Source organism: Rhipicephalus microplus, chromosome X (assembly GCF_043290135.1).
Source record: "Rhipicephalus microplus isolate Deutch F79 chromosome X, USDA_Rmic, whole genome shotgun sequence".
Taxonomy (NCBI): domain Eukaryota; kingdom Metazoa; phylum Arthropoda; class Arachnida; order Ixodida; family Ixodidae; genus Rhipicephalus; species Rhipicephalus microplus.
The window spans coordinates 353485111-353511034 of NC_134710.1; the positions used below are offsets into that span (position 1 = coordinate 353485111).

General features: G+C 42.2%; 1 protein-coding gene across 1 annotated transcript in view; it reads left to right on the forward strand.

Moving 5' to 3' along the window:
- Window positions 1-2265: 2265 nt before the first annotated feature.
- Window positions 2266-25924, forward strand: part of LOC119161144 (nose resistant to fluoxetine protein 6) — a 111106-nt gene continuing 87447 nt past the window's right edge. Inside the window, exons 1-4 of the mRNA XM_037413496.2 lie at window positions 2266-2621; window positions 2715-3430; window positions 10390-10601; window positions 24703-24814. Coding sequence (XP_037269393.1) covers window positions 2749-3430; window positions 10390-10601; window positions 24703-24814 — 1006 coding nt within the window. The 5' untranslated portion in view covers window positions 2266-2621; window positions 2715-2748. The remainder of the gene's footprint in view (window positions 2622-2714; window positions 3431-10389; window positions 10602-24702; window positions 24815-25924) is intronic.

Consider the following 25924-nt stretch of genomic DNA (forward strand, 5'->3'; position numbering starts at 1 on the left):
ACACGTATACGTTCATGATCAAAGTCGTGCTTAGGTGGAAACAGGCTTACATATACTTATTTATCTTATTAATTTTCATTGACTTGAATATGATCAAGGAGCCATGGGCTCTTGCTTATATGAGCCACAGGTCCTTGGAGCACCAGGCTCTCAGAAAAATGTGTTCCGTTTGTCGAAAGAAACGAGCAATATTTAACTAGTAAAATGAGTCACTCACCTCCCAGATGGTACCAGGGGAGCAAAAAGTGAGCAAGGGAGTGTTTGAAAAGTGTTGTGGCATGCCTCCACTGGTTTTGAACATGTAGGGGCGACCTTTCCAAGGAACGCGGGCTGCTATACTGCTCCACTTGGGTCATCAGGAAGTTGCACCCGGGGCACTTGTACTTCATTTGCTATCTCTAGTAATGCCACTGTGTACCCGCATCTAAATATAAGTACTCTAGCATTTTGGCCTACTTCAAAATGGTAGAACCGCGGTCACGATCAAACGAGTTTCCTACTGATCGGCAGCCGGTCACAGTAACTACTGACAGAAATTCTGTAAAAGAAGAAATAAAAAAAGAGAGGTAAAAACTTATTACTTGGGAATCGCACCCACGCCGCGCCGAATCGACAACGTGCGAGCCACCAGCTCAGTCGCTCGATCAGCACACCCATAACGCCACTCGCGTATTATAAGATTCGTCTTATTAAGATAAGTAGCGTCACCAGTTCAAGTCCAAGACTTGAACTGGTGACGCTACTGTGTTGTAGAAAACAGTTTTTTTTTGTGACGTACTTTTGTGACGCGTAAACATTATTGCAGGCTCAAATCGAAGCTTACTTTTCGTGCTACTCTGATCTCAGAGCAATTTGCAGGTTTCCGTCTAGTTTTTTATACGGCCTTTTTTATCCCAAAACACAAGTCGTGATTTCAGTGGCTTGCTTAGGGTACACTGTGAAAACTTTATTGATCGTGGGAACCGAATCGGAAGCGTTGACTTTAACAATGCTGCATTTGCGAAGTGCAGTACAGCTCCTAGAACTTGTCCCTTTAAGAACTTTTAAAATTTCCGCCTCATCATTTAACTACTCTACCCTATCCATCTGTATGAAATATCTTGCAACAAGAGAACAGAACAAGAGAAGAATATAATGCTTTATAAAAAATTTCCCCCAATTGTTAGCGTACTAGGAATATTCTGTAAAAAGTCAAAGCTGGTGATTAGTATTGCAACGCTTTTTATGCACAATTTATTTAGAAGTTCTGGAATTTTGCTTCACAGAGAATTCAGCCAGAGCCTTGCCTGAGGACCTCCAAGGTGTTCTTACAAAGGTGGAAACATAGCAGCCTTGGTACGGGCGCATTCGTCGGGCAAATAAAGTTTTATTCTGAACTAAACTTGAGGGCTTAACACTAAAATTGAAAGAGTTAAGGTTGCTTCACAAAACGGAAATCAAACTAACTAACCTCTTATGAAGTTAAAGATGTGCAGAGTTTTAAAAGTACTAACTAAACTGCTCCTGGCACTGATATAATGACGACGAATGGTATTCATACAGCAAAAGGCCTTTCGCTGTGAGAAGAAGGACGTGCTAGTCTGGCACGCATTTCGTACAGACCAAGCTTTAAAAATGTGATCAGCTGCCACACTTTGCTAGCCGTGGCACGTACAAAACGTGCAGAACGAACCCAAAGAAATTGATCTTGTGACCTAACAATTGAGATTACGAGCACGTGGTTTGTTTTCTCCTTTTTGTTTTACCCTTTTAAGTGCGGATCACTCTACGGCGGCGAGGCTGCCGTACATTTTCGTGAGGTGTCATCGTCACTCAGCCTAACACTCCATGTGTAGAATATTGAACATGCGCTCGCGCCAAGGACAAATCTTCCTTTTTTTGTTTTACAAGTGCCTTGGTGATGATAACTTTTATACATCAGCAAACAGAAACAACAATTGCTCTTCGCTGAACGCAGGCAAAACTATGCATAATACAAGAAAAGAAAAAACAAAGCATAAAACAGTAAGGAAAAAACGGCAAAAAATAGAAAAAAAGCAAATATGAGAAACGCCTAGAACAAGAGTAGAAATTAAAACAAAAAATGACGAGAAACAAAAACGTCTGCCAAGCTGCGCCTTCCATCAGGTTTCTCATCAATAGCGCAAAGCTCTCTTTCTTTATTTTTAACTTTTCCTTTCTTTCTTACCCTCTTTTTCTCTTTCTCTCTCTTTGACCTCTTTCTTTCTCTCTTTTTTTTACTATTGCAGATGCAGTGCACATGAACGAATGAAACACCCACCTATAAACGGATATTCAAGTTTGCCTACATCTCTCGGTTTTTTTACCGGGAAATCTGGCAGTCATTGTGAAACTGCGTCCAAACGAGTGACCCAAACAAGTTGCCGCTCGCGCCTAGCGCCAGTTTGCAAAAACGCTTTGGTGTGATTACCCAGTCGAGCAGTCATTTAGCCTATTTGGCGCATTACTTGAAGTTGTGAATGGAAGTGTATTAAGTGTTGTAATACTCCTTCACATTTACTCTATTGAGACGGCTGCTTGAAGATACATTCATTTAGGTACATAGTCCATTTACATAGCAAAATATTTTAAGCAAGTATTGAAGAGCCACATGTTACCAGGTGAGTCATGTCTTCTACTATAGTGTTTCTGAATCTTCATGGCTTCACTTTTGTGAACAACAAGGTGATTTTGACATTCGTTGGCAATTTCAGTTCATGCGTACAGAAACTGGCAGCAGACGAAGCAATGTCATCAGAAATGAAGCTTGTGAATAGACTATACCTTACTAGCTTCTTAATGATGTTAGTGCCAGCATTCTGTGAACAAAGCACGACGCCAATAAGTGCCTGGACGAGATTAGAAACCTCTGAGGATGTGGAAACAACCATGCAAACCTCATCCACAAAGTTTCAACAAACGGATTCTGAAGAAACAGTTTACAAAATGCATCTACAGATGTCTACCATGCGACCAATAATTTTAAGCGTACGCAACCCCATGATACAAGCTTCGGTGGAAAGTGCTGAAGAAAAAGTAGTCGAAGAATCAGGGCTCACTAGAGTTATGAAGACGACATCGGCTTCTACAAAATCAGGGACCTCAGAATGGTCGGAAGAACAGCCAGCAGAAGCAGAAGTAACAACTTATTCTAGAAGACACTCTCCCACCCACAATTTCCCTAACATCATCCCAACAGAGTTCAATGGAACACTCAACACATTACTGCTAACGACACCAGCGACACAGCAGGCACCTAAAAGATCAAAGTTTCTCAGTGACATCCAGATCATGCTCAAGCAGTTCATGTCTACCGGGCGCAGTGAATTGACGCGAAAACTACTGCAAGCCGACATATCTACTGATTGCACTTTTGGCTTGCTGCAGTTTACGCGAGCCATCCAGGATCTAGAGCCCTGGGCTTTGAGACGTGAGTACACTGCACCTGTCTAACAATGCATGTTAGAAATAGCTTTTCGAATTACTTTCTTCGAAAACGAACGCACACGAACGTAAGTTAACTATTCGGATAGGCTTTTCCTCGTAAATGCTCTTACTGAACAACCATTTCGCTGGACACTACCATCAACACTTTGTTCGGCACCGGTTATTGCATAACATTGTAGTGCAAGAACTGTTTCGTCCAAAAATGCTGTTTACCAAGTCGTATTGAAGTTTCACCTAAAACGATCCCCGAAGCAAACGTATAGTTATATTAGATTTACTATTTCTTGTAATCTCTGGACCACATGATGGGGGTGTTATTAGTGTTCAAACACATTTTTTTATAATCCAGCTATTTTGAACTCTTTGAAGTAAAAAAAAAGAACTGTGTTGTTTCAATAAATAATTTTGTTTGCAGCATAAATCGCTGTTGTTTATTATTGTTTCCAGAAAATTATTTGTGCAGTAAAGGCAAATGTTAGCAAGGGGACGAGTTCAGAATTCAAAATGTAGAAATTCGCTTACCAAAGAAAACAGTTCTAGAAGCACGCTGAAGGTATTTTCAAGTGTCTCCGTAGTACTAAACTTTTTATGTAATGATCTTTTTAAAGTAGTTGCTCATATTTAATATCAATTTGACTGAAGACTACAATCACAATCTCAAGCCATACTCGAGCAATTACTCTGAACATTGATTCTAATAAGGGCGTGGTTGCTAATGCTGGCTCATGTGCAAACTTGGGGTTGCTAACGCTGGCTCATGTGCAAACTTGACAGTTGCCCCGCCGTGGTGGTCTAGTGGCTAAGGTACTCGGCTGCTGACCCGCAGGTCGCGGAATCGAATCGCGGCTGCAGCGGCTGCATTTTAGATGGAGGCGGAAATGTTGTAGGCCCGTGTGCTCTGATTTGAGCGCACGCTAAAGAACCCCAGGTGGTCAAAATTTCCGGAGCCCTCCACTACGGCGTCTCATAAACATATGGTGGTTTTGGGAAGTTGAACTCTACATGTCAATCAATCAAACTTGACAGTCATCAACGGGCGGCTGGTATGCCCTTTTATGGGCTGTGCTCTCAACACGAAAAGACTCTTCGGACTTAGAATCTCTCCCAGAGTATCCATATTCTATTACATCAGTCTGTTTTTTTTGCGTTGCACTAAATCGGATTCGGCATCTAAAAGCGCCAAATGAGAAAGGCGTTAAGCTAAACATTCATCTCAAAAAGCGTCTTCTAAAAAATACGAGCATTTCTTTGCGTACTTCAAGCACTTTTGGTGTCTGTCTGTCTGTCAGTCTATCTATCTATCTATCTATCTATCTATCTATCTATCTATCTATCTATCTATCTATCTATCTATCTATCTATCTATCTATCTATCTATCTATCTATCTATCTATCTATCTATCTATCTATCTATATCTCTATCTCGCTGGTCATGTCTGGGTGCTCTTGTGATCGCCCCCTACCCTTGGGGTGAACAAAAATTGTTATGGAAGGGAAGATGGTGTGACGAATACGGTGCGCTGGTCCAATCATGAATAATGTCACAATCCCGTCGTGTACCGTACGTCGTCAAAGCCTTCCCTCCAAAGTGTTGCACAAGTGTGCGGGTATGTGCTACAGGTGATTGACACATAATCGATCTCCTGTAGGAAAGAAGAGAACGCACAGGGGCAACTTTAACGCGTAAGCGTTAGGTAGAAACTGATATCAGCAGCATTGACTCTACGAATGCAAAGAATAAACGTTAAGGCCCTAGTAGGAATCGACCCCAAAAATTGTGCATGGTAATCAAGCATTCTACCGCAGAGCCACGGCAAGTCTCGAAACTGCTTTTCAAATAGACCTTAATGTTCGTGAAACGCCAATTGTGGTTGCAGTGCTGGCAATACAATTTTATATACAATACATAAGTACTCCTCTGATACAGCCGTCACGTCGGGTTTACGTCAATTTTAGTTAAATGCCATCTGCTTAAGCTGATTGATGTAGCACCGTCCAGGGATACAATCCACGCGAGCCCCAACGCTTCATAATATAAGCTTATTGCTTCTGGTGTTGCTAACACTCTTGTTCCTGTTGGCACCGTTACGTATGTGCAAATAAATGGTTATATAAACATCCGCAACTCTTCAACATATGTAGGTGCTTGCAGCAGCCATACATGTATTTAGTGTCATTTCATGGCGTGTGGCTCATTAAAAAATTACAAAACGATCACCCTCCCTCCGGATGTTTTGCATAACGTCGATTCCCAAGGTACGTGGGATCTGCCTATTTTTTTCATTGAACAATCTTTTACTATTCATCGTTCTGAAAGTCTTATAAGCGTGCCATTTCTGCGGGAGGTTCAAATCATTTACAACATTCTCTTTTGTCAATGCGGATCATCCTTTCCAAAAATCCATCCACCAGGAACCACGTTTTGCAATGAATTTTAAGAGAATGTGGTTAGTAGAGCGAAGTTGCGCAAAATTCGGAACATCAATTCAATGTGATCACTGGCAGAACGAAAAGCTCGAGCATTGTCGGAATAAACAACTCTAGGCAAGCCACGTCGCAACCCAAACCAACGGAGAGCCATTAAAATTATCCCACCTAGATATTACTGCGAATCTGTGAGTCAATTGCCCGAATGACGGCAGACGTAAAAATATTAAAATGTAGGAAAAAAGAAATGGTTCTTTAGTAGAAACAGGACCGGCAAATTAACACCCAAAACTTGAAAAGAGTGCAATCTCTTCACCCTGTCTGTTGGTAGCCGTGCGCTAGAGACTGAGGCAGGTTGGAGCTTGAATCTTGAACACATTTTGAATCTAGAGATCACCTTTTTTTTCACACTGGCGGCTATTATTCACACAAAAACACCCGCGCAGCCGAAAAAGGGTATCGCTTATACCACTCTGGAGCAGGGTCCATTTTGTGTTGCCGACGATGAAGGATGTGCAATGGGGGTCATTTTTATTTATTTAGGCATCCTGCCGCCTGGTTCTTGGTCCATCGCCCCTTTTGTTGGTGAGCATCATTCATATGAGGTCAGCATCATCATCAGCAGCAGCTGGCAGTAGTAACGAACACTTCACTACGTCTGACGCTGTCAAGCCTTGTATTGATTCTCAAAATTCCACTATAGCGTAGGAATGCATACAGACCACGAATGCGGGACGCCTTGGACAACAATTTGTCCTTTAACAATGAGGTGAATTAGAAGTTGCTCAGGGCGAGAAGCGATGCCCTAAACCTTTTCAACATGACCGTTATTATTGTATTGCCTGATAGCCTTATCATATATATAAGCTCACATGATTTCGTCGTTTCATGGAAATCGCCGAACAATTCTGTGAAGCTTGTTTTTACGCGCCTTAGGGGAAAAGTTTTAAGGCCCTATTACGGCCGCTAATCACAATCATTGTCCACATCTCTTGTGCCATGAACTGGCACTCTTTGGCCATCAAACGGCCCTTGCGCCAGAGAGCACGAAACATCATCAGTTCTGTGAAGTTTTGAAAGGGCTACTTCGAGATTGTCGGCCTTGTCGACAAGAGTCAACTTCCAGGGTAACGCAACTTCATTGCGTTTTTTTCGAAGAACACACTGTTGAATTCTTCTGAACAATCAGCGGCGCGCTGAGACGCTGGCGTGTCAGCAATTTCGATGTCATCAAAGTGCTGAAATCTCTGTAGGGAAAATTGACACTCACTTTCGTGGCAAGCGATTTCGAAAAACACGTACTTAAGTGCTTGTTTTTTTTTTACTTGTGCTCCAACGCCAATTAGGCGGTCTTGGGAAGTCCAGCGCATCTTTTTCTTAGCAGTCAGTAAGGCAGGCTTTATTTAGTCCCCCTTGATGCCACTTTTTTTTGGCATCAACTTTCAAAGCTGGTCTGATACAATACGACACTCATGCCTAGGTCACAATTAACGCTCATGTAAATGACTGCGCCCGCCAGATGTTTCCCCTCCACTCTGAAGGCCTGAAAAAGATGACTCTGGCATGGTGCTTCAATCATCTCTTCACAAGTTAAGGACACAACTATGGCTTTACCGCCGATGGTCAGGCTGTTATGCCAACTGCATAGCATGAACTTGACTAATTTGAATTGCCGTGTCAGATAGCTGCCTCTACCGAACGCGCTCATGGCGATTTTGGTCTCGGTAACAGCAGGTCGTCTTCGCTTGGAAGCAATGCTCTAAGTAACGAACGTTCGCTTGATTCACAACTCCGATGGCTTGATCAATTGAGGGGGAGGGGAGTCACCTAATATACCTTTCACCATACGATTGAGAGAGACGCCAGGGTCGAAGGCTCCGAAAATTTCGACCACCTGAGGTTCTTTAGCGTGCACCAAATCTGAGCACATGGGCCTACAGCATTTTCGCCTTCATCGCAAATGCGGCCGCCGCAGCTGGGGGAATATCCCGCGACCTGCGCGTTTGCAGTTGAGTACTTTGGCCTCCAGACCACCGCGTCCGTCGGGGCTCAACTATCTGAGTAATATTCTTTCTTCAAATGTTCGTGGTGTGGAGTTTTGCGAAATTACATTCCTAGGAATGCCATGTTTGCTTATTCATACCACCTGGATGCTGTAGACGTGCAAAAAATAGGCATGTGCAGGGTGCCCCATGAAAGGGGTCAAAGGTCTACCGCAGAGCCCTCCTCGCCCTAGCAATTTAACATATGCGGTACATTTCTCCATCTTCCTACCACCTATAAGTGGACACGCGTTCCTAAAAAGTAGGCTCGCCTATTATTGTAATGCATTCGGAGGATATTGTTGCAGCTACAGCAGGATACTTGTGGTTTGAATCTGTGTAGAAACTTCAAAAAAGTAGGAGAAAAAAGGTCAAGTGCTATGTTAAATTGCGTCACATTACCTTGTTAAGCAATGCAACAACTTTTCCTGAATAACAGTCTGTAAAATAACCAATAAAAATGTATGTAATGATTTATTCTGTTGCTGCCTATACTTCACTATGCGGTGCCAAAATTCTGCCATTTATAAAAAAATGCTATATGAAAATATCTGCACCTATTCTTCACCTACTCGGTTAATATTTGAAACACAATACATTTACTCGAAGCTGACAGCCAAATACACTACTTACAAATTCATCTACACGTTAAAAAGAGCAGTAAAAAGGTTGGCCGAATTTGTACATACTCAATTAGCAGGTAGCATAACTCTTCTGAAACATTATCAGGATCATCCTGGCTGTCTGCGTGAATTGTATAGTTTATCTAAAACCTTTTCACAGTTCCGCTGCTATAGATGGCAGCGGTGTCGCCAAATGACCTTTCAGCCTCCCTATCTTTAGGATGTCACAAGAATGAAAGACGTCACTCAAATAACCTAAATCACCAACGGGTTCACGCACATCACAGATGACTTTTCCGGCTTGGCTGTGAAGGAACTCTTGTTTATGATTGTTTGAACAGATCACGTTTGTTTTCCTTGAGAGCACTCAAAAGAAAAAAAAAGAAATTATGATTCCCTTTTATAACACTTGGGAACTTCCAGCAGGCATCTGCGTATCCAGCCTGTCCTACCATACGCTCCATGTTCATGGCGAGAGACTGTTACATTTATAGTTATAGGTATTCGCTGTTTTATCACTTTCATCCAAAGGGCTTGTGAGATTATTGAAAACCAATATGCACCATCTGTCTTCCTAAATTATTTGGCATACACCCTTCTTTCTGTGAATAGATGGAGGAATTTTATTTTGGTCCAATAGGTCGTGCAAGTGTCTTAGCTCGAAGCGGGCCGCTCCCACGTTGGGACCGAAAGACCAAGCCTTTCAGACGCTTCGCCTGCCCATTAGCCTGTCCATAATTGTCCCTCTAATGTAGTACTGCGTAGAGCAGCGTCGCGTTGTTCTCCAGTATTTTCCTTGTCGATGCGTAACGTGGAGCAAGGTCAAATCATATGCGCAAGATCTAAGGGGTCGTGGCATTTATGGCATGTTGTAGGAACACAGAACTCCGGATAAATTGTGTTAGGCAACAGCAGGTTCAGATTGGTGTTTACTTGTAATCGTCTAAGTGTAATGACCTGAGTTCTGTTTAGCTTACTGTGTGGAGGGCAGAAGACTCTGCGTCCTAGATAGAAATGTTCCGCTGGCTCGTTGTACGAAAAGAGGTCATCTTTCCATTCTGAAACCTCAGCATTTTCTTGCTTTGCGGCTGCATGGTTACCACGTACTCGTGCAGCATTGTGGGCAGATTCGTTGAGTTCGTGGGAGTACCGTTCATTTCTCCCATTTGAGCAGGAAACCAAATAATCATATGAGGCTTTATTACTTTTCTCTTGAGCATTGCCAGAACCTGTCTAAAAATTACTCCTGTGGCAAATATTTGCATGGCTGCCGTAGTATCACTGTGGATCCTCCATCTATTTGGTTCCAAAAGTGCCAATGTAATGGCTACTTGCTGGGCGATTTCTGGCTCTATGGTGTAGGTGAAAGCCGAGTTGACAAGTTGACCTTTATCGTTCACAAGTACTCTTGTGAAAGCTCAATTATTGAATGCGATAACCACGTCGACAAACGAGCATTTCTCGTCCTCAGTTTTAGCCTTTTACAGCATAGCTTTGGCCCTGACTTGCCTGCTACAATTTATTATATCCTTCACGGTGGTCTAGTAGAGTTATTACGGTTGACTGCTGGCCCGCAGGTTACGGGGTCGTATCTCGTCTGCGGCGGGAGTGTTTTCAATGCAGATGAAAATGCTTCAAGCCCAGTCACTTCATTTAGGGTGAATGTTAAACATTCTCAGCTGGTCGAAATTTTCGGATGCCTCCAATACTGTGCCTCTGATATACATATTGTGGTTTTTTTGACGGTAAGCTTCAAATATTAACATTATAATATGTGCTTACTTACCTTAAAAGACGACCTAAAGTTTGGGAACACTTTGAATAATGTGTATTTTTATTTTTATGGGTAGTAATTGACGCTTCGGCCAAGTACCCAACCGGTGTGCTTCAGGGTACGTTGTCTGATATGGGAGCTTACGACGAGTGCATCGAGACCGTGGTGCAAAACAAGTACGGCGCCACAAAAGTGCGCGGCCAGTACTGTGACTTGCACCTGTCACTGGGCGATGATGACGCTTTCCTTGAAAACTTGCTACCGGCCCTCTCATATTCGCACAAAAAGGTGAGTGTGCAAAAGCCACTTTTTCATTATTGCCTCTCTCGATCCCTTTTTAAATTATTTCCCGCTGCCACCAAAGATCGCTTTGAAAAGTTAGTCGATTCCCATCGGTGGCGTCAAGCCTTGTTAGCAGCATTCTGCTACTTATCTGGCGTCATGTCTGATAATTAGCAGCGTTTTTAACGCAAAGGGCCGTAAGTACTTGCAAGCGTTGAACACAGATGTCACCCGTGCGTCCATGACTACTGAAGAAGCACACTTTGAGCAAGGCTTTTATGGCATCCAAGACTTATGATTTGCATTATGAGGATTAGAAATAAGAAGGAAGTGTCCGTGAGAGATCCTTTGCGTCATGCGTGCACGAAAGCAGTGTTTTTACAAAGTATGCGAAATGTCGAACTGCGCTCCGTCACTTATATCAGGCGATCACTAAAAAATTACGAGCCTCTGATGTAGCTGTTGCTCGTTGCGATGGGCTAGCAGGTGTTTGTCTAATCCATGCGCCTCGTTTAGATTGACAATATGTACTTAAAATGATCTTTGAGATAATGCCTGTCACGAGCGTGTGAGAAGCTGCATTGCACACATTAGAGCTGTTACTTTCATTTCGCCCCTCTACATGAACTAGCGGATGAAAATGTGGCAGAATTGATCTGACGAGTTGGAACCAAGTGGACACTTATGTTTTTGTGTGTGATGCACAGATTGATATGCGTGATGATGCACGATAATGGTACAAGGAAGAGGGACAGGTGGTAAATATCTCTTTTGTTTTTCGGATGTTCATTGCTGAAAAATTATCAGCTGACTTATGGCTTGGTTACGAGTAATATACCATTTGTCCAATTTGTCCATTTGTCCAGTTAGTACCAATAGTACTAACTGTCTACCACCCCCCCCCCCTCCAACACCACACAAGTTTGTGTGGATTCACTTTAAACGAGTGTTGTTTCTGTATGGTTGATTCCACTCATATATGCTCTCAAAATCAGCAGAAGACAATCACTATGTCCGAACCTGAAAACTTTTGAGGGCATTCAAACGTGAAAATATGCATGTTACCATTATATTACAAACTTAATATTCATAGATGTTACCACGTATACAGTGATAGGGCAAGAACAAACCAGAAGCTCTAATAAGGCGCTAGGTTATAACCATGAATGAGCGAAAACTTAGGACTGCCTCAGACATAATGAAGAGTGTACGACTGCTTATTCGATGAAACTTGAATTTTGGCCATACAATTTTGGGTAGTACCAAAAACACCTTCCGGTGTTCATCCATGCTCTACACAACACCAACACTTGAAGCATCTGAAATACACACGCAATATACTATCAAGTGGAATGTAATCGACGAGATACTTATCTATTTTATATCATTACGCTTCCACGGATACATTAGTTAGTTCTTTATCATTGTTTAATTGTCATGGTTTTTGCAAATTTTAAGTTAGCATAGAAACTATCTGTCCAACATTCATAGTTTTATCTTTAGCAAATGAAGCACTACAGATAAATTCTCTGATATCGCACTTGTAACTTCCAGTTTTATACACCTAAATACTTTAGTTAGTACCTAATTACAGTTCCATTGTTGTGGCCGATGCAAATTAAAACTTCTTTGCAAACTTTTTGTTGAACGTTGACAGTTTCACCTTGCACACGCAGACAAGAAGGGTGTTATGTAGAAGGCAACAATGAGTCTTTTGTTTGTTCATCTCTCTCTGTTTAACTAGTCTTTTTAGTAAAGAAGAGAGCACGGACACCAAGTTGGCTAATACATCACTCGCCTTAATACCTCTCTAAAAGTAAAGCCTCCTGGATTTCTAGTGTGCTTTACTAGCAAGCAAAGTTTTCTTGAAGCCTTCTCATAGCATATCCCACGGTCATTGCGCAGTAGATTATGGAGCAGAGATTATTTTAAAACATCACCGCAGATATGATGCGCCATCAACGACTTTACGTGCCGTGTTCAGAAATACGCAATCCACTCTTATGCAATCTTACGCAATACACCCTTATAGATGTTTTACTAAGCGTTCGTATACAGCTTCTCCTCAGAGCAATTAAGAATACATTGTGCACGATCTATAAACTAATAACAATTACAAATTGATTAGAAACAACACTCTTTCTTTCAAGGCATTAGTATAAAGTAGACGTAGCTCACACAATAGCGCAAAAATATAGCGCAAAAAATGACGGCTAAATGCGCCACCAGCATGCCACAAAACACGTCTTGATATCATCATCATCACGACAACTATATGTTACGTTTACAGTGACGGCTCAATTTGCCTGCACTGTTTACAATAGATGTAGGTTCATTAAAAGTGAATTTCGGCTACTTGCTGTTGCCTGACAGGTAACGCGATCAATGACACAAAGTGAACTAGCGCGCATGACAGCCGCAAAACGAACATTACAGCGTCGAGAAGCGACAATGATCACCACAGACGTGCACACAAGGAAGGAGGGGAGAGTTGCCCACACTTCCACTCCCCTCTCGTATTCACGTGTGCTTTCTATAAATACAACCCAGCGCTTTGGGCACTTGAGACCACAATGTTCCAGGCTTCAACCCTGCCTCGCCAAGGAGATTAATTTTGTTTTATTTATTTCTCAATTTGCTTATACCTCTCCGGAGGGAAGCACGAGAGTTTTAGGTAATGCCATGGAAACGAACGCCAACGACAACAATAGAGGGCCCAAGGAGACTACTTCGCTGTGAAATAGAAAGTTTCTTTGAAAGTAGCGAGTCGTAATGCATGCTCAAACTTTTCCAAGGATGTTTCGTTCTGCGCGTCAGATCTCATGTACAAAATTTTTGCAGAAAGTCACAATATGTGCTGTGGTGTGCGAATGCCGTGAAAAATATGCCATATTTTTCATTCTGGAGTAAATAATGACGTAGTTACCTTGTCTAAGGCTCCGATGTTTAAACATAAAAAATTTACGAAGCCTTTCAGAAGAAGAAAAGTCACAAGAAAACGAGAGTCAGCGAGGTTAACAAGGTGCATGCTTGTTTGTCTACACTACACTAGAGAAATCGGAAAAGAAAGTTGAATATTGAGGGCGACAGAGAAAAAACGAACGAAACGATCAAAAGACGCCATGATTCGTTAAGTATCCTTTTTGTAAGGTGGCTGAGCACGTAAAGCTTTAGTGAGTCGGCAAAACAGTGGAAAGTTTCCTTCACATTGTGCAGTAATTTGTTTGTCTTTATTCACACGACTTTAAACAGCACGTTGGCGTGAACCAAGCCGTGGGCAGTGGTAACCGAGGTGCAACTTACAATGAAGCAGCTTCAAATGGGGAGAGAGAGAAAAAACTTTTATTCATACAGGCAGAAAAGATAATCCGAAATAGGTGGAGCCTATAGTTCAGGTCCCGTTGGCTTGCGCCACACTCCACGTACCTGCTGGATCAGCTGACACTGCATTAGAAATGTACAATCTGGGCACTGAAAATTTACGCGGTATGTACAGTCTGTTTGCACTTAGAGGGGAATCTCGTAGAGTGTGGCGTAGCGATACGTTAATGATGCGACCAGCGCTGCTGTTGCGCGCCGACAGCATCTCGCGCGTGTGCAGACGCAAGAGAGGCGTAGTGCTGAATGCTTGAACCACGTCGTTGGCTACGGTGGGGCGCAGTGGCAGTATTGTCGGGTAGAGTTTATTACAAAATATATCGGCCTAGTTCTCGCCGCAAAGATGAAGTTAGCGCGCTGTTTGTTTTATTGCGCCCTACCCGCATAGCGGCACGGCCACCTCCGTAGAGTGCTTCGTTGATATATATATATATATATATATATATATATATATATATATATATATATATATATATATATATATATATATATATATATATATATATAGATATATATATATATATATATATATATATATATATAATTGGATATGTGGAGTTTAACGTACCAAAATCCCCATATGATTATGAGAGATGCCGTAGTACAGGCCTCTGGACGTTTCGACCACCTGGTGTTCTTTACTGCGCACCCAAATCTGAGCACACGAGCCTAAAGCATTCTTGCCTCGATCTAATATTCAGCCGCCGCAGCCGAGATTCGATCCCACGACCTGTGGTTCAGAAGCCGAGTACCTCAGCCACTTGACCACAGTGGGCGGGACACTTTGGGTGAAGTAAATACCACGCACGGTACTTGCTCACTATGGCCGTCTCCTTAGCAGTGTACTTGTGGTGCCCACACAAAGAAGTGTACGTGAACGCTTTCAGTACCACGGCTTTATGAAAGAGAAAGCAGCGTATCGTGTCCAGTACTGTTTATAGAACCCCATTATCGCCAATGAAGACTGATAGGTTGGCATCGCAAAACAGTCACTACAAAATATCGGTATACTTACCGCAGAAACAATAATATCAGCATGCTGTCCGGCAATATGGGCAGAGCTCCCCGCTGTCTAATACGATGCGGTTTGCCTCAGTGCTCCTCAAGTGCCTGCGCATGCGCGAGCTGCTGCCGGCATGCGACTGCAGCGCTGACCGCACCACGATGTCATGCGCTTCGGAATTTTTTCAAGTAAAAAACATACTGTACATTTGCTTCAGATATCGCATACCTGTGCTGAGTAATATATTTTATGCGAATATCTTATCTAGATAAACAATGCAGGTCGTGACAATGATTAAGTACATCCTCTTGGAAGCACAATGAAAGATTAAAAGTATGTTATGCACTTGCTGCTTTGATTGTTCTCAAGTTTCAACATTTCCCACTTTTGGACGAAGACGAACTGTTTGCTTCTACTAAGTGGTTCTAAGAGAGAAAGGAAGAGAAAAGTGAGCCCCGTAACTGCCTGCTTCAGCGAGCGACACCTCAACAGTAGGTCACTAGGGATGGGGGTGACCAGGGATTAAAAGAATAGGAAGAAAGGTGTAGAGAGAGCGAAAGAGGCGTGAGGTGGTAAGCCAGAGAGCGACGACATATCAAGGGGATATGAGAGATAGGAAAGATGGAAACACGGTCACAGGAGTCTGAGGACGCGGAAACACTTGCGGGATCTCTTTTCGGCATCAGGAAGTGGCGTAGAGCAAGTCCAGTCGATCATAGCGACACTGTCGTCTGAGGTCGGCGTAAGGAGATGACGTAGGGTGAGCCCAGTCCGCTAGAGCTACGCTGACGTCGGAGATCGCGAGGGCACAACCTGTCGGCATGGAATCCAGCGAGCGAGTCTCCATGTGTTTGCTTTGAAGAACACTTGTTGCTATCGGTCTGCTAGTATCTTACTGTTTCTGCGTGCGCCACTGGATTTCTGGCTCACTGTGTCTCCAATGCAAGCACAGGCGTCCATGTCCCTCCCGTAGGGAATAGGGGCATCCGCGGTGGTGGTCTCCAAGAAGTGCATTGGGCTCCATAAAGCCGCGAAGAGTGACAACACGAGTCGCTATCGGCATTGCACTTGAGACTGCTCTGTGCACATTTTCTAAAATTATGAAACTTGATGGCCTAAAGCTTCACTCGTACATCCCACTGGGCAGTGGCGGGTCACCTATGATGTAGAAATCTCTGTTTCCAGCAAATACTTGGCTAGTCTTGTGAAGCCAATGGTTGATGGCACCAATGTAATACATATGTCTCGCGTAGGTACGTCTCGCTGTATAAAAATGACATTCAAAAGAAATCTCTGCCCTCGAGTGTCAAGGTAGTCCACTTTCGGCATCCTGTATGACCATTCTTTCGAAGGACACGCCATTGCGACAAATGTTAGAGGTTCGGATATGTGAGTGCCGAGGGTCATAGGCAAAATAAGTCGTTCACACTGCACCGAACCACATCCTGCAGACGTTTGCGCTGCCACGGTCCTGAAGTGTCGCAATCGCCTCGGGTCCGACGATGCATCATCAAATGACTGCCACGTGATACATAAGGAGAAGAAGATTGATGAAAATGTGGCGCGAGACCTTTCGTCTCCTCATGAAGCTGTTGTTGTCAGAATACGGCAGCCCGATGCCGTAGCAGTTCGAGGGACTTTGTGACGCGTAGTTTTTTTTTATTCAAATACCCTAAGGGCCTGAGTAGGCATTACATAGGGGAGATATAATACAATAAAGTTCTACAAGTGTGCAATACATATTAAATAAAAAATAAAACGCTTGATATAATTATACACTTACTCTAACAAACACATACATACATACTAAGAACTATCATAACATAACAGAGCACTAACGCAACGCAGATGAATGAAATGTACTACTAAAAATAGAAAAATGAAAGGACACAAGAAACATGAAGGAAAACATTTTTCAATGGTGAAAGAACAAGAAAACAATACAATAAAAAGATAATTCTCGCTCATTGAAATACAGTCTGCAAAGAATACCAACAAAAGTATATGCACAACAACAATCATAGTGTTCATTAAAATAATTGTTAAGATTAATTATGAAACATTCATGACTCATAGAGGAAACTATGTCGTAAAATAGCTTGTTCAAATGATATATTGGGAGAAAAGGGGGGATTTATTTAAGAATTTATTAAGAGCAAAAAAGGATTGCACTTTAAAGAGGTGATCAAGGCGCGGAAAAATACGATGGGCAGCCCTCATGTGGCATGTGGTAAATGAAGATGTTTAGTGATAAAGTTTGTGAAAATTAGATAAAAGTCAGGAAATTGTTCTATTTTGTAGTCAGATTACATTCAGAGATTTCTTTAGATTAGATATGCTGGATATTCATGAATAATCTTTAGTAATAAAGAGGGTACGTTTATTGTTGGTTGTCTTGAGTTTGTTGATAAGGTAAGGCTTATGCGGGTTTCAAATGAAAGAAGCATATTACAGTTTTGCAAGAACTAATGTCGTATAGGACAATAATTTAGTATACTTGTTTGCCAAGTAAAGGTTACGCCAGATGAAGCCTAGCATTGTGCATTCACTACTATAGACTGCTTTGACATGGTCATTTCATGAAAGGTTAAAAGATAATTGAACTCCCAAGTATTTTATTGTAAGCGTACGCAAAATTATGGTGCCACTTATCAAATAATGGGCGAGCGTGGGATTAGACATCCTAGTAAAAGTTGCAGCCTCTGTTTGGAAGTATTTATTTTCATCTGCCACTGTTTAGACCAATGAGTAATTTTAGTGAGGTTGGATTGCAAAACATCACTATCAGAAATGGTACTTACTCGTCTATAAATACGCAGTCATCTGCGAATAGTCTAACTGTAGCTAAAATGTAGTTGCTTATGTCGTTTACATATAGCAGGAATAAATTAGGCCCCAATACAGAGCCCTGAGGCGTGCACCCCTGATTTGACCAGTGGTATTGGGAAAGAAAACTCATTGACAGTGACGAATCGGTACCTGTTCGTTAAGAAACTCATTATCCAAATCAGAACCTGACTATGTATATTATAATAGTGAAGCTATTATATTATGTCGGTCAAAATGGCGTCCATTTGCGATGAGTCTTTTACGACTTCGAAAATGTCTGTGATCAGCTCGAATAACTGCGTTTTGAAAAAGTGACCCCGTTGGAAGCCGTGCTGATTGCTGAAAAGATGGTTCTGCTTTGTTAGGTATACTTCATAATGCCGATGATATGATGCGCTCTAATAATTTGCATGGTATACAGGTCTGTGAGATGGGTCAGTAGTTGGTGATAAATGACGGTTCTCCATACTTGAAGACTGGTACTATTTTAGAAACTTCCCATCCATTAGGAACACACCCTGGCTTAATCGATTGTTGGAAAAGGCATGCGAAAATGCGAGAAATAGCAGTTTTAGTCAACCCAGGCAAATTCGGACATATACCATCTAGACCAGGAGCCGAGCTGTTAGAAAGACTATCCACAGCAGCTTAGATTCCCTTTTCATTTATCTCGATATCATTCATGATCGAGGCAATGCAGCCGAGTTGAATATTGCCTGGAACAGGAAGCTCGCAGTTTGCACCCTCCGCTCTTATGCTTCCTAGACCAAACCGGACAATGTCAATTTCTGGGACAAGGCCACACCAGAACACATGTAACGCGGAGGATGGCCAGCATTACCAAAGTTCCAGCTAGAGGCACAGTCAGAACCACAACCACAGTAAAAACCAAAGCACAATCTACAGCGGCTTTAATGGATGCAACAAACATTGATGAAGTGAAAAACAGCACTGGATCCCTACACTAAAACAAAAATGTTACCCCGAGGTCGGAGCAAAACTCTTGTCCTCTAGCGTCACCTCTATTTGAAGGAATTCTCGCTCCGGACTGCAGGAGCAAAGGTTTTGCTCCGGCTAGCCGGAGGAATCGCGTGTCACACCCGGAGTAAATTTAACACAAATTTCACTCCAGCCGACCGGAGCTAATGCGCGGCACCGCCGGAGTGCTTTTTTATGCATTTCCCTCCGGCTGGCCGGAGTGATTACGTGGCACCTCCGGGCCATTTTTCGCAGGTTTTTCTCTCCGGCTGTCCCGAGCTTTCGTGTGGCACTTCCGGAGTATTTTACGAATGTACTTACTTCGTCCAGACAGAATATCAGTGAGGTGAATAAGTATTTGTTTGAACGTTTGCTCCGCTGTTTATATACTGTGTGCTGATTGTTTCATGCATTATTTAGATGAAGAAAGTCTCAATTATCATGCACGCACTGCTGATTTGCTGCGTGTTTTTTTCTTCAGAGGTCTAGCAGATGAAATTCAAGAAAACACTGGAGTTCTTTTTCTTTGACTTACTCAAAACAGGTTCCTGTTTCTTGTTGATGACCCAGCTTTTGGGAGAAGAAGACAACCATGCAAAAAGCCACAAGAACAAAAAAAACACACACAGTACAGATCACATGAAATCAACAACACGCAAGTTTAGGCGCAGCGCTTTCAAATGAAGCCCGAAATGGTGCAAAGCTATGCGCGACGAACGAAAAAAGCGTGGCCACCAGGAACAACTCTTAACCATCCCCGAAGGACAATTCATTAGATTCATTGACGACACAATAGTTCAGCTGCTTGCTTTCTGCATAATTTAGCAAAGTATTCTACTAGAACTGCAAATCATGTGAGGGGCACAAAACTGAGAACATTGAAGCCACGCACACCCAATAAATCCTATACAGTCTGCAAATCTATGAGAACAAACAACCTATAAAACCAACCACATACACACAAACACACAAAAACAGGATGAGCGTTCAATATCAAGAAGCAGATTCCATGTACTCCAGTGTCAAACAGCCGCTACATGTTAGAAAGACACCTCCGTAACGTGAACAAAGTTCAAAACTGGCCAATGTTTCCTATATATTTCTAAAACATTAGCTCTATCTTTGCTGAAACAATCAAAAGCAATTTTGGACTAAAATATTCGAATTGCAACACTCTCGTAGGCATCACAAAGGCCCACCTCGACAATTTCCTAATTTTATCAAATAATAATGCTGATTATTACTGTCACAATTTAGTACGTGCTCATCGTCACACTTCTACCAAAGTAGGTTCTTACAGTTTGCATGATTGCGGCCTTTTTTTAAGGAAAGCGCCGCTTCATCTCCTTTGCAAAACACTTTTAGGGTTAAGTTGGCATGCACTATGTTTAAGATAAGTTTAACTTGCACTTCCCGCTCTGTTTTGATACTTGTCGTAATGAACAGTTCTAAAAGTAGTTATTGCATGAGCATGTATTTCTTCAAAACGAACAGCTTCAAGCACAAAATAAAAAACTGTTCAGTACAACGTAACAAAATAAATGAACAATACAAGGTACAGAGATCACGTCACCTAAGCCAACAGGATTTTCACATATACTCACAGAATTATGAAAAGACTGACCTGTTTACTCAACTTAGGGGTCCGTGCAAACGTCTGGAGGCCACGGATCGTAATGCACGTGGAGGTATCACGACGCGCGTACAAGCCTGCGGAAATTCTTTTTCTTCTGTTCTGTTCGCCGGCCAGCGTTGTTGCAATATCCCTGTCAAAACAGCGTCTCAGCACTTTTCGTCAGAAAGCGATAGAAAGAAGGGTTTCATTCTCAGAGTGGTTATAAAGGCGAATATTTGAAAACCTTTACCTCTCCGGTCACGAAAACGTAACTACCACCTCCCACCAAATAAAAACAACAAAACTGCAGTCAGGGCCATGCCAGCTAGACTAAAAAAATGCAGCAGTAGCATAGCACTTTCCCATCTCGAACACAGAAAATATGGACAGTTTTTTTGAAGGTTGCACTCTCATTTCTTTCACTACCGTGTTCCCTTCATTTTACATTGTTCAGCGGAGCTGCAGAATGGCTTAGCTTCGCTAACCACCGCCTCCTCCCGAGGTTTCCACAGAACTGTCGAGCGCCCCACGACTCGTTCTGCTAAGCAACCCCCACATCTTGCTTCGCATTCCTCGGCCTAGTCTCGTCAGTTTTTTTCGCCCCTCTCTTTCTTGTCCTGAAAGCACTACGTCCCCCGAAGTGTCCAGTATATTTCTACAGTATATATCTCAGACACCGCTTATCTAATCAAAATAACATTTTCACTAATATGAGTGCATGTATGCGTTCTAAACGTCTGTATCAAACTCATTGCCCTACATCGATTCACTACTTTAAAAAAGAATTCACGCTAATTTCAGTTGTTTGTGTGTTATTAGTTCAGCTTACATGATCAAAATATATTGTACGCAGTAGTAGACCTTCACCAGGAATTTATTGGTATAAAAGGTGGAGAAATACTACCGTTTAGGTGTATTAAAAAGAGTGAAAAGATTTTTTAACCAGTTAAGTTTACCTATACGAATTATTAACTTTTTATAGAATCAGCCGAAAACTATGATATTGCCCATCATTGAGTATATAATAAGCACTGCAAACATTACAGTACCTTGATTCAATTTACCGAAGTTATGTTAGGAAAAAACACGTACACCAGGAAACACAATATTGGAATTCCGCTGACTTTTTACTGACCTCTTGTATTATTAGTCTATTATTGATCATATGTTTTGTTTATAGGTTATTAAAGAAGTGCTCACTCAAAACTTTTGCGCCGCACCAGCGACCGCTGGGTCGCTCAACACTCGCGAGATCACACAGTGTCGTTCACTGCCCAGAAACATCACATGATTGAGGTTCCCACCACTCCCTTTTGTCAATTATAAAATTCGTTGTCGCATGTAATCGCTTGTTATTGTCATTTGTTTAACCCATGGCAGACAGAATCAATATAAAGTTGCCCACTGCTGTATAACTCATATTCGTATCAGCTTTGCATGTCAATCGTCAGAAAAATACTTTTTTAATTACAAAATCAACATATCCAAAGTTAGAGGCACAAGCAGGCTTTCTGATGTTTAGTTATGCCATCTGAGACAGTTTACAAACTACACTAACAACTTTTTTTTTAATTAGGTGCGTTTACATAGAAATTCACAAAAAGGTGCGTCAAAGCTCCTGACGCGGCACTCAATTTGATTCGCTTTTGCACATTTGTTCCATGGGCCCCTCCAAATAATAAATGGTAAAAGTAATAAGCACTTGCAGCACAGCTTCACCAAGAACGTAAGCAAGCATAGGCATAGGGCATCAGGTTTGTTCATAATTGCTATCGCTGGCAAGTATCTGTAACTTCAATCTTGGCAGAATCAGAGCTGGATACATTGCAAAAGAGACGTCAGCTTGAACGGCTCAAGTTTTTGTACTCCCTTTATCATGATAAGCTGGCAATAGACAAGAGTAATTTTATCGACCTGGTTGGTAAGCGCTCGACGCAATCACACCACACGAAAAAGATAAAGGATTTTAGCTGTAGAACAGACACATTCAAAAACTCCTTTTTTCCGAGAACAACGCGTGAATGGAATCGACTTCCATCCAATGTAATTGATTGTACTACACTAAATTCTTTTGCTAAAGCATTGTCAGATTATCTGTAATTTTTTCGGTATCTTGGTCGTCACTCCGCTTTCCTAGTATCGCGACTTCTGCAAACTGATATGTGATTGCGAAACAATAATGTTGTTCTGATGTTTTTTTTTCTTTTTTTTGTTGTTGATGTTGAGTGTGTCACATTGTAGCTCTGTTTTGTTTAGCGGTGCACCTCGGTTCAGATTTCTCCTGCTCTTTCCAGTCATGTCTTGTATATTATTAATAGTTCTTATCAGTGTAGGTCTGGCTTGGTACCAAACAAGTTGTTAAAAGTACCTGCTGTCACTTTGTTGATTGCGTAATTGTATATTTTTTGTTTTTATTTTGTTCCCGCTCATTGTTGCGGTTGTTTTGTGGACGTATTTGCGTATGTTCTCGCATTCTTTTATTTGTTCTGCCCGCTCCTGCCAAAGGCCTTTTTCAAAGGCTGGCAGTAAATCTGAAAATAAAAATAAATAAACGTGAATATTGTCGTGATGAGCAAGGCTGTGTTCCTTGAAAGTGGTAGTGTTTTCTTTTCATATAGGAAACAAACGTCCTAGATTTCTCTGAGCACATCTTATTCTCTTTTAATTAACTTGTCATAACTTTAACGGCTACCACTGCGAAGAGAAATTCTGTGCGCTCCTGTCATTATAAAAATCTGCGAAGGAGTTAAATCGCAGGAGCTAAAACGTACTTGATGTGGATCCACAGCCACGCTGCAAGGTATTAGGGACAAAACAACTGAAGTAGCAGGGACAAAACAACTGGAGCTTCCAAGCAGGCGTATATTGAAAAGGTGATGACCATAACATGCGTGTGATATATGTGACCTTTATTGATCCAATACTTACAGGTTCACATCATGCGCCACCAATTCATTTCAAGAGGGCTTGGTTGCAAAAGTACTCAAGGTTTATCGACATGTCTTTGTGAATAGAAATATTGTGGTCAGAGCTGAGCAGTTGTTTCAGCACCAACATAGATGTACAAACAATGAAAAGGTACAATTCATGCCTAAGGCTTATGTTTTCAAAATTGTGCCTCTGAAATCTGTAAGCACTTCTCTAATAACACTGTTTCTTTAGCGTACACGTTCGCTGCATACTGAACAGACCGTTCATTACTTGCGAGGAGAAATTATAAAGGAAGTAACTGTGTTATATCACTGTAATGAGAAACGTAACAAGCCTTGAATATCTTTTTATGGATCTCACCAAAATGCATAGTACCTTTGATATGGGCTCATGGTCGAGAATAAAAACTCGTGCCTACTCTGTTGACTGAACGTGACAGTGTCCAATTGTAAAGTTTTCAAGGCAATATCACAGTGCGAGAAACATCGCATCCGCGATTGTTTACGTAGCAAATGTAGCAAAGCTACATTGGTCTCACTGCGCGAGGTATCTGTCGGCATGTGCAAGCTTCGTTCCATAGTAAACATCATGCATTCACTTCAAATCAATACTACTTGGCAAGCGCCGCGTAGCTGATGGCAAGATCGGACCCTTGCCCTGAAACCATGCTATTATACTCGAACGCCGACGCACAATGAGAACGACGTTCATTCAGTGATATCAATGTTGAGTTATATGAATATGTTTGTTAGCTTTCAATAGTATTTACACATAAACTGAAGGTTTTTGAAATCTTTGTATAAGTGACTTGTTTGGTGCGGATCTGACTGTATACATTGGTTGTACCAACTTTGGCACTCGCAACAAACTATGAAAACTTTACTGGACCGACGTTCTTTTCCAGTCAAGGAGAGTTTATTTACTTGGCGGTAATTAGACACATGAGTCGCAATATAGCAACGAGAAAAAAACAAAATCCCACAAGGAGCACATAGCGCAAATGGGCCGTAGGCCACCAAACTAGCAACAAACAGATGTGTCTGTCTAATGATGATGATAGTATTAGCAGCACTTCTAGCCTCACGGCATTACCATTCAGTACGCCACCGCTACCTCACTTTGATAGATCTGTCCAAAGGTACACTTTCCGTTCTCTAAAGCGGTAGGTGTTCTCTTGCCTACCTACTACACATTGAATAATGGCGTGGTGAGTACCCTGCAAGTGTACTGGCAGCATCCACCGAAAATCTGGTGAAGAAGGCTCTGAAAGGCCGCCCTTCCAGCTTTCGCTGTGACAGTGCTGCGCGTTCCGCGCTGGCCTGGAGGGTTTTTTGATATCTTTTGCATCATTTTTTCTTACATATCTCGCTTAGGTGAGAAACTTCACGTCTTATGTATTGGACGAGGCCCTGCCTGGCCTTCGACTCGGTGTATGCTTCATCGATGCTTGCAATGAGCAAGACATAGCCAACATCGGTCGCACTCGTGAGTAACACGTTTCCATACAGTGTTCTTATAGAGACTGCGTATGTTCCTAACGACTTCTTGTACACAATGTTTCCCACAATTACGAAGAATGGTCAGAAAAAGGACATGCTTACTTAATTAGATGGTTCACTAATCATCACCTACTCGTTGGTCAAATGCACCTTGTAGTACTTATGTACTAATCTAGTACATTGCAAATCACTGTCACTTACTTATAAGGTCTAGAAAATCGGGAAGTTTTTAATTTTAACGCGCTTGGTTTCATCTCAAAAACATCATTTTTATGTCAGTGCAGTATATATTCTTCAAATTTTCATCAAGCGATTTTCTTGCCACACAGTTGCAGCCACAGAAGTTATAGTAATAACTATTGGAATTTTAAATGCCGAAATCATGATATAATTATTTGGCTTGCAGTAATGATAGATTCGAGATGACTTTTCATCGGCCGGTTTTAATGGGAAACTGTATAGGGCAAGGAAAAACGAAAAACCACCCGAATGCGGTGTCACGAGCACTCTCCGTTGGCTGTGGTATTGGTTACATCATTTGGTTGATTATTTATTGATAGGTGGGGTTTAATATCCTAAAACCACCATATGATTATGAGAGACGCCTTAGTGGAGGGCTCCGGAAGTTTTGACCACATGGGGTTCTTTAACGTGCACCCAAATCAGAGTACATGGGCCTACAACATTTCCGCCACCATCGGAAATGTAGCCGCCGCAGCCGGGGTACGATTCCACGACCTGCAGGCCAGCAGCCGAGAACCTTAGCCACTAGACCACCACGGCGGGGCGTTACATATATTGGAGCGTCCTACTCAAGCATGCGTGCCATTGGCTGCGTTGTTAGTGAAGTCGTCCATCCAGCCGCAGCCGTCGTCAATCCCGCCGCAACCTTGCACATGTGTACGCCACGGACAACTCTGGAAGAGCGCCAATAAAAAAAAAAAACGTGAGGGACCTTACATTCCCTGGTCCTATGATGCAGCCCGGACACAAAAACAGGCGCGTAAGTCCGCGTGCAGGCAGCAACTGCGTACCGATGATCCGGCAGCCTTCCAAGCGACGCTAAATCGCAAGTGAGAATGCTAAGCCGGTGGCG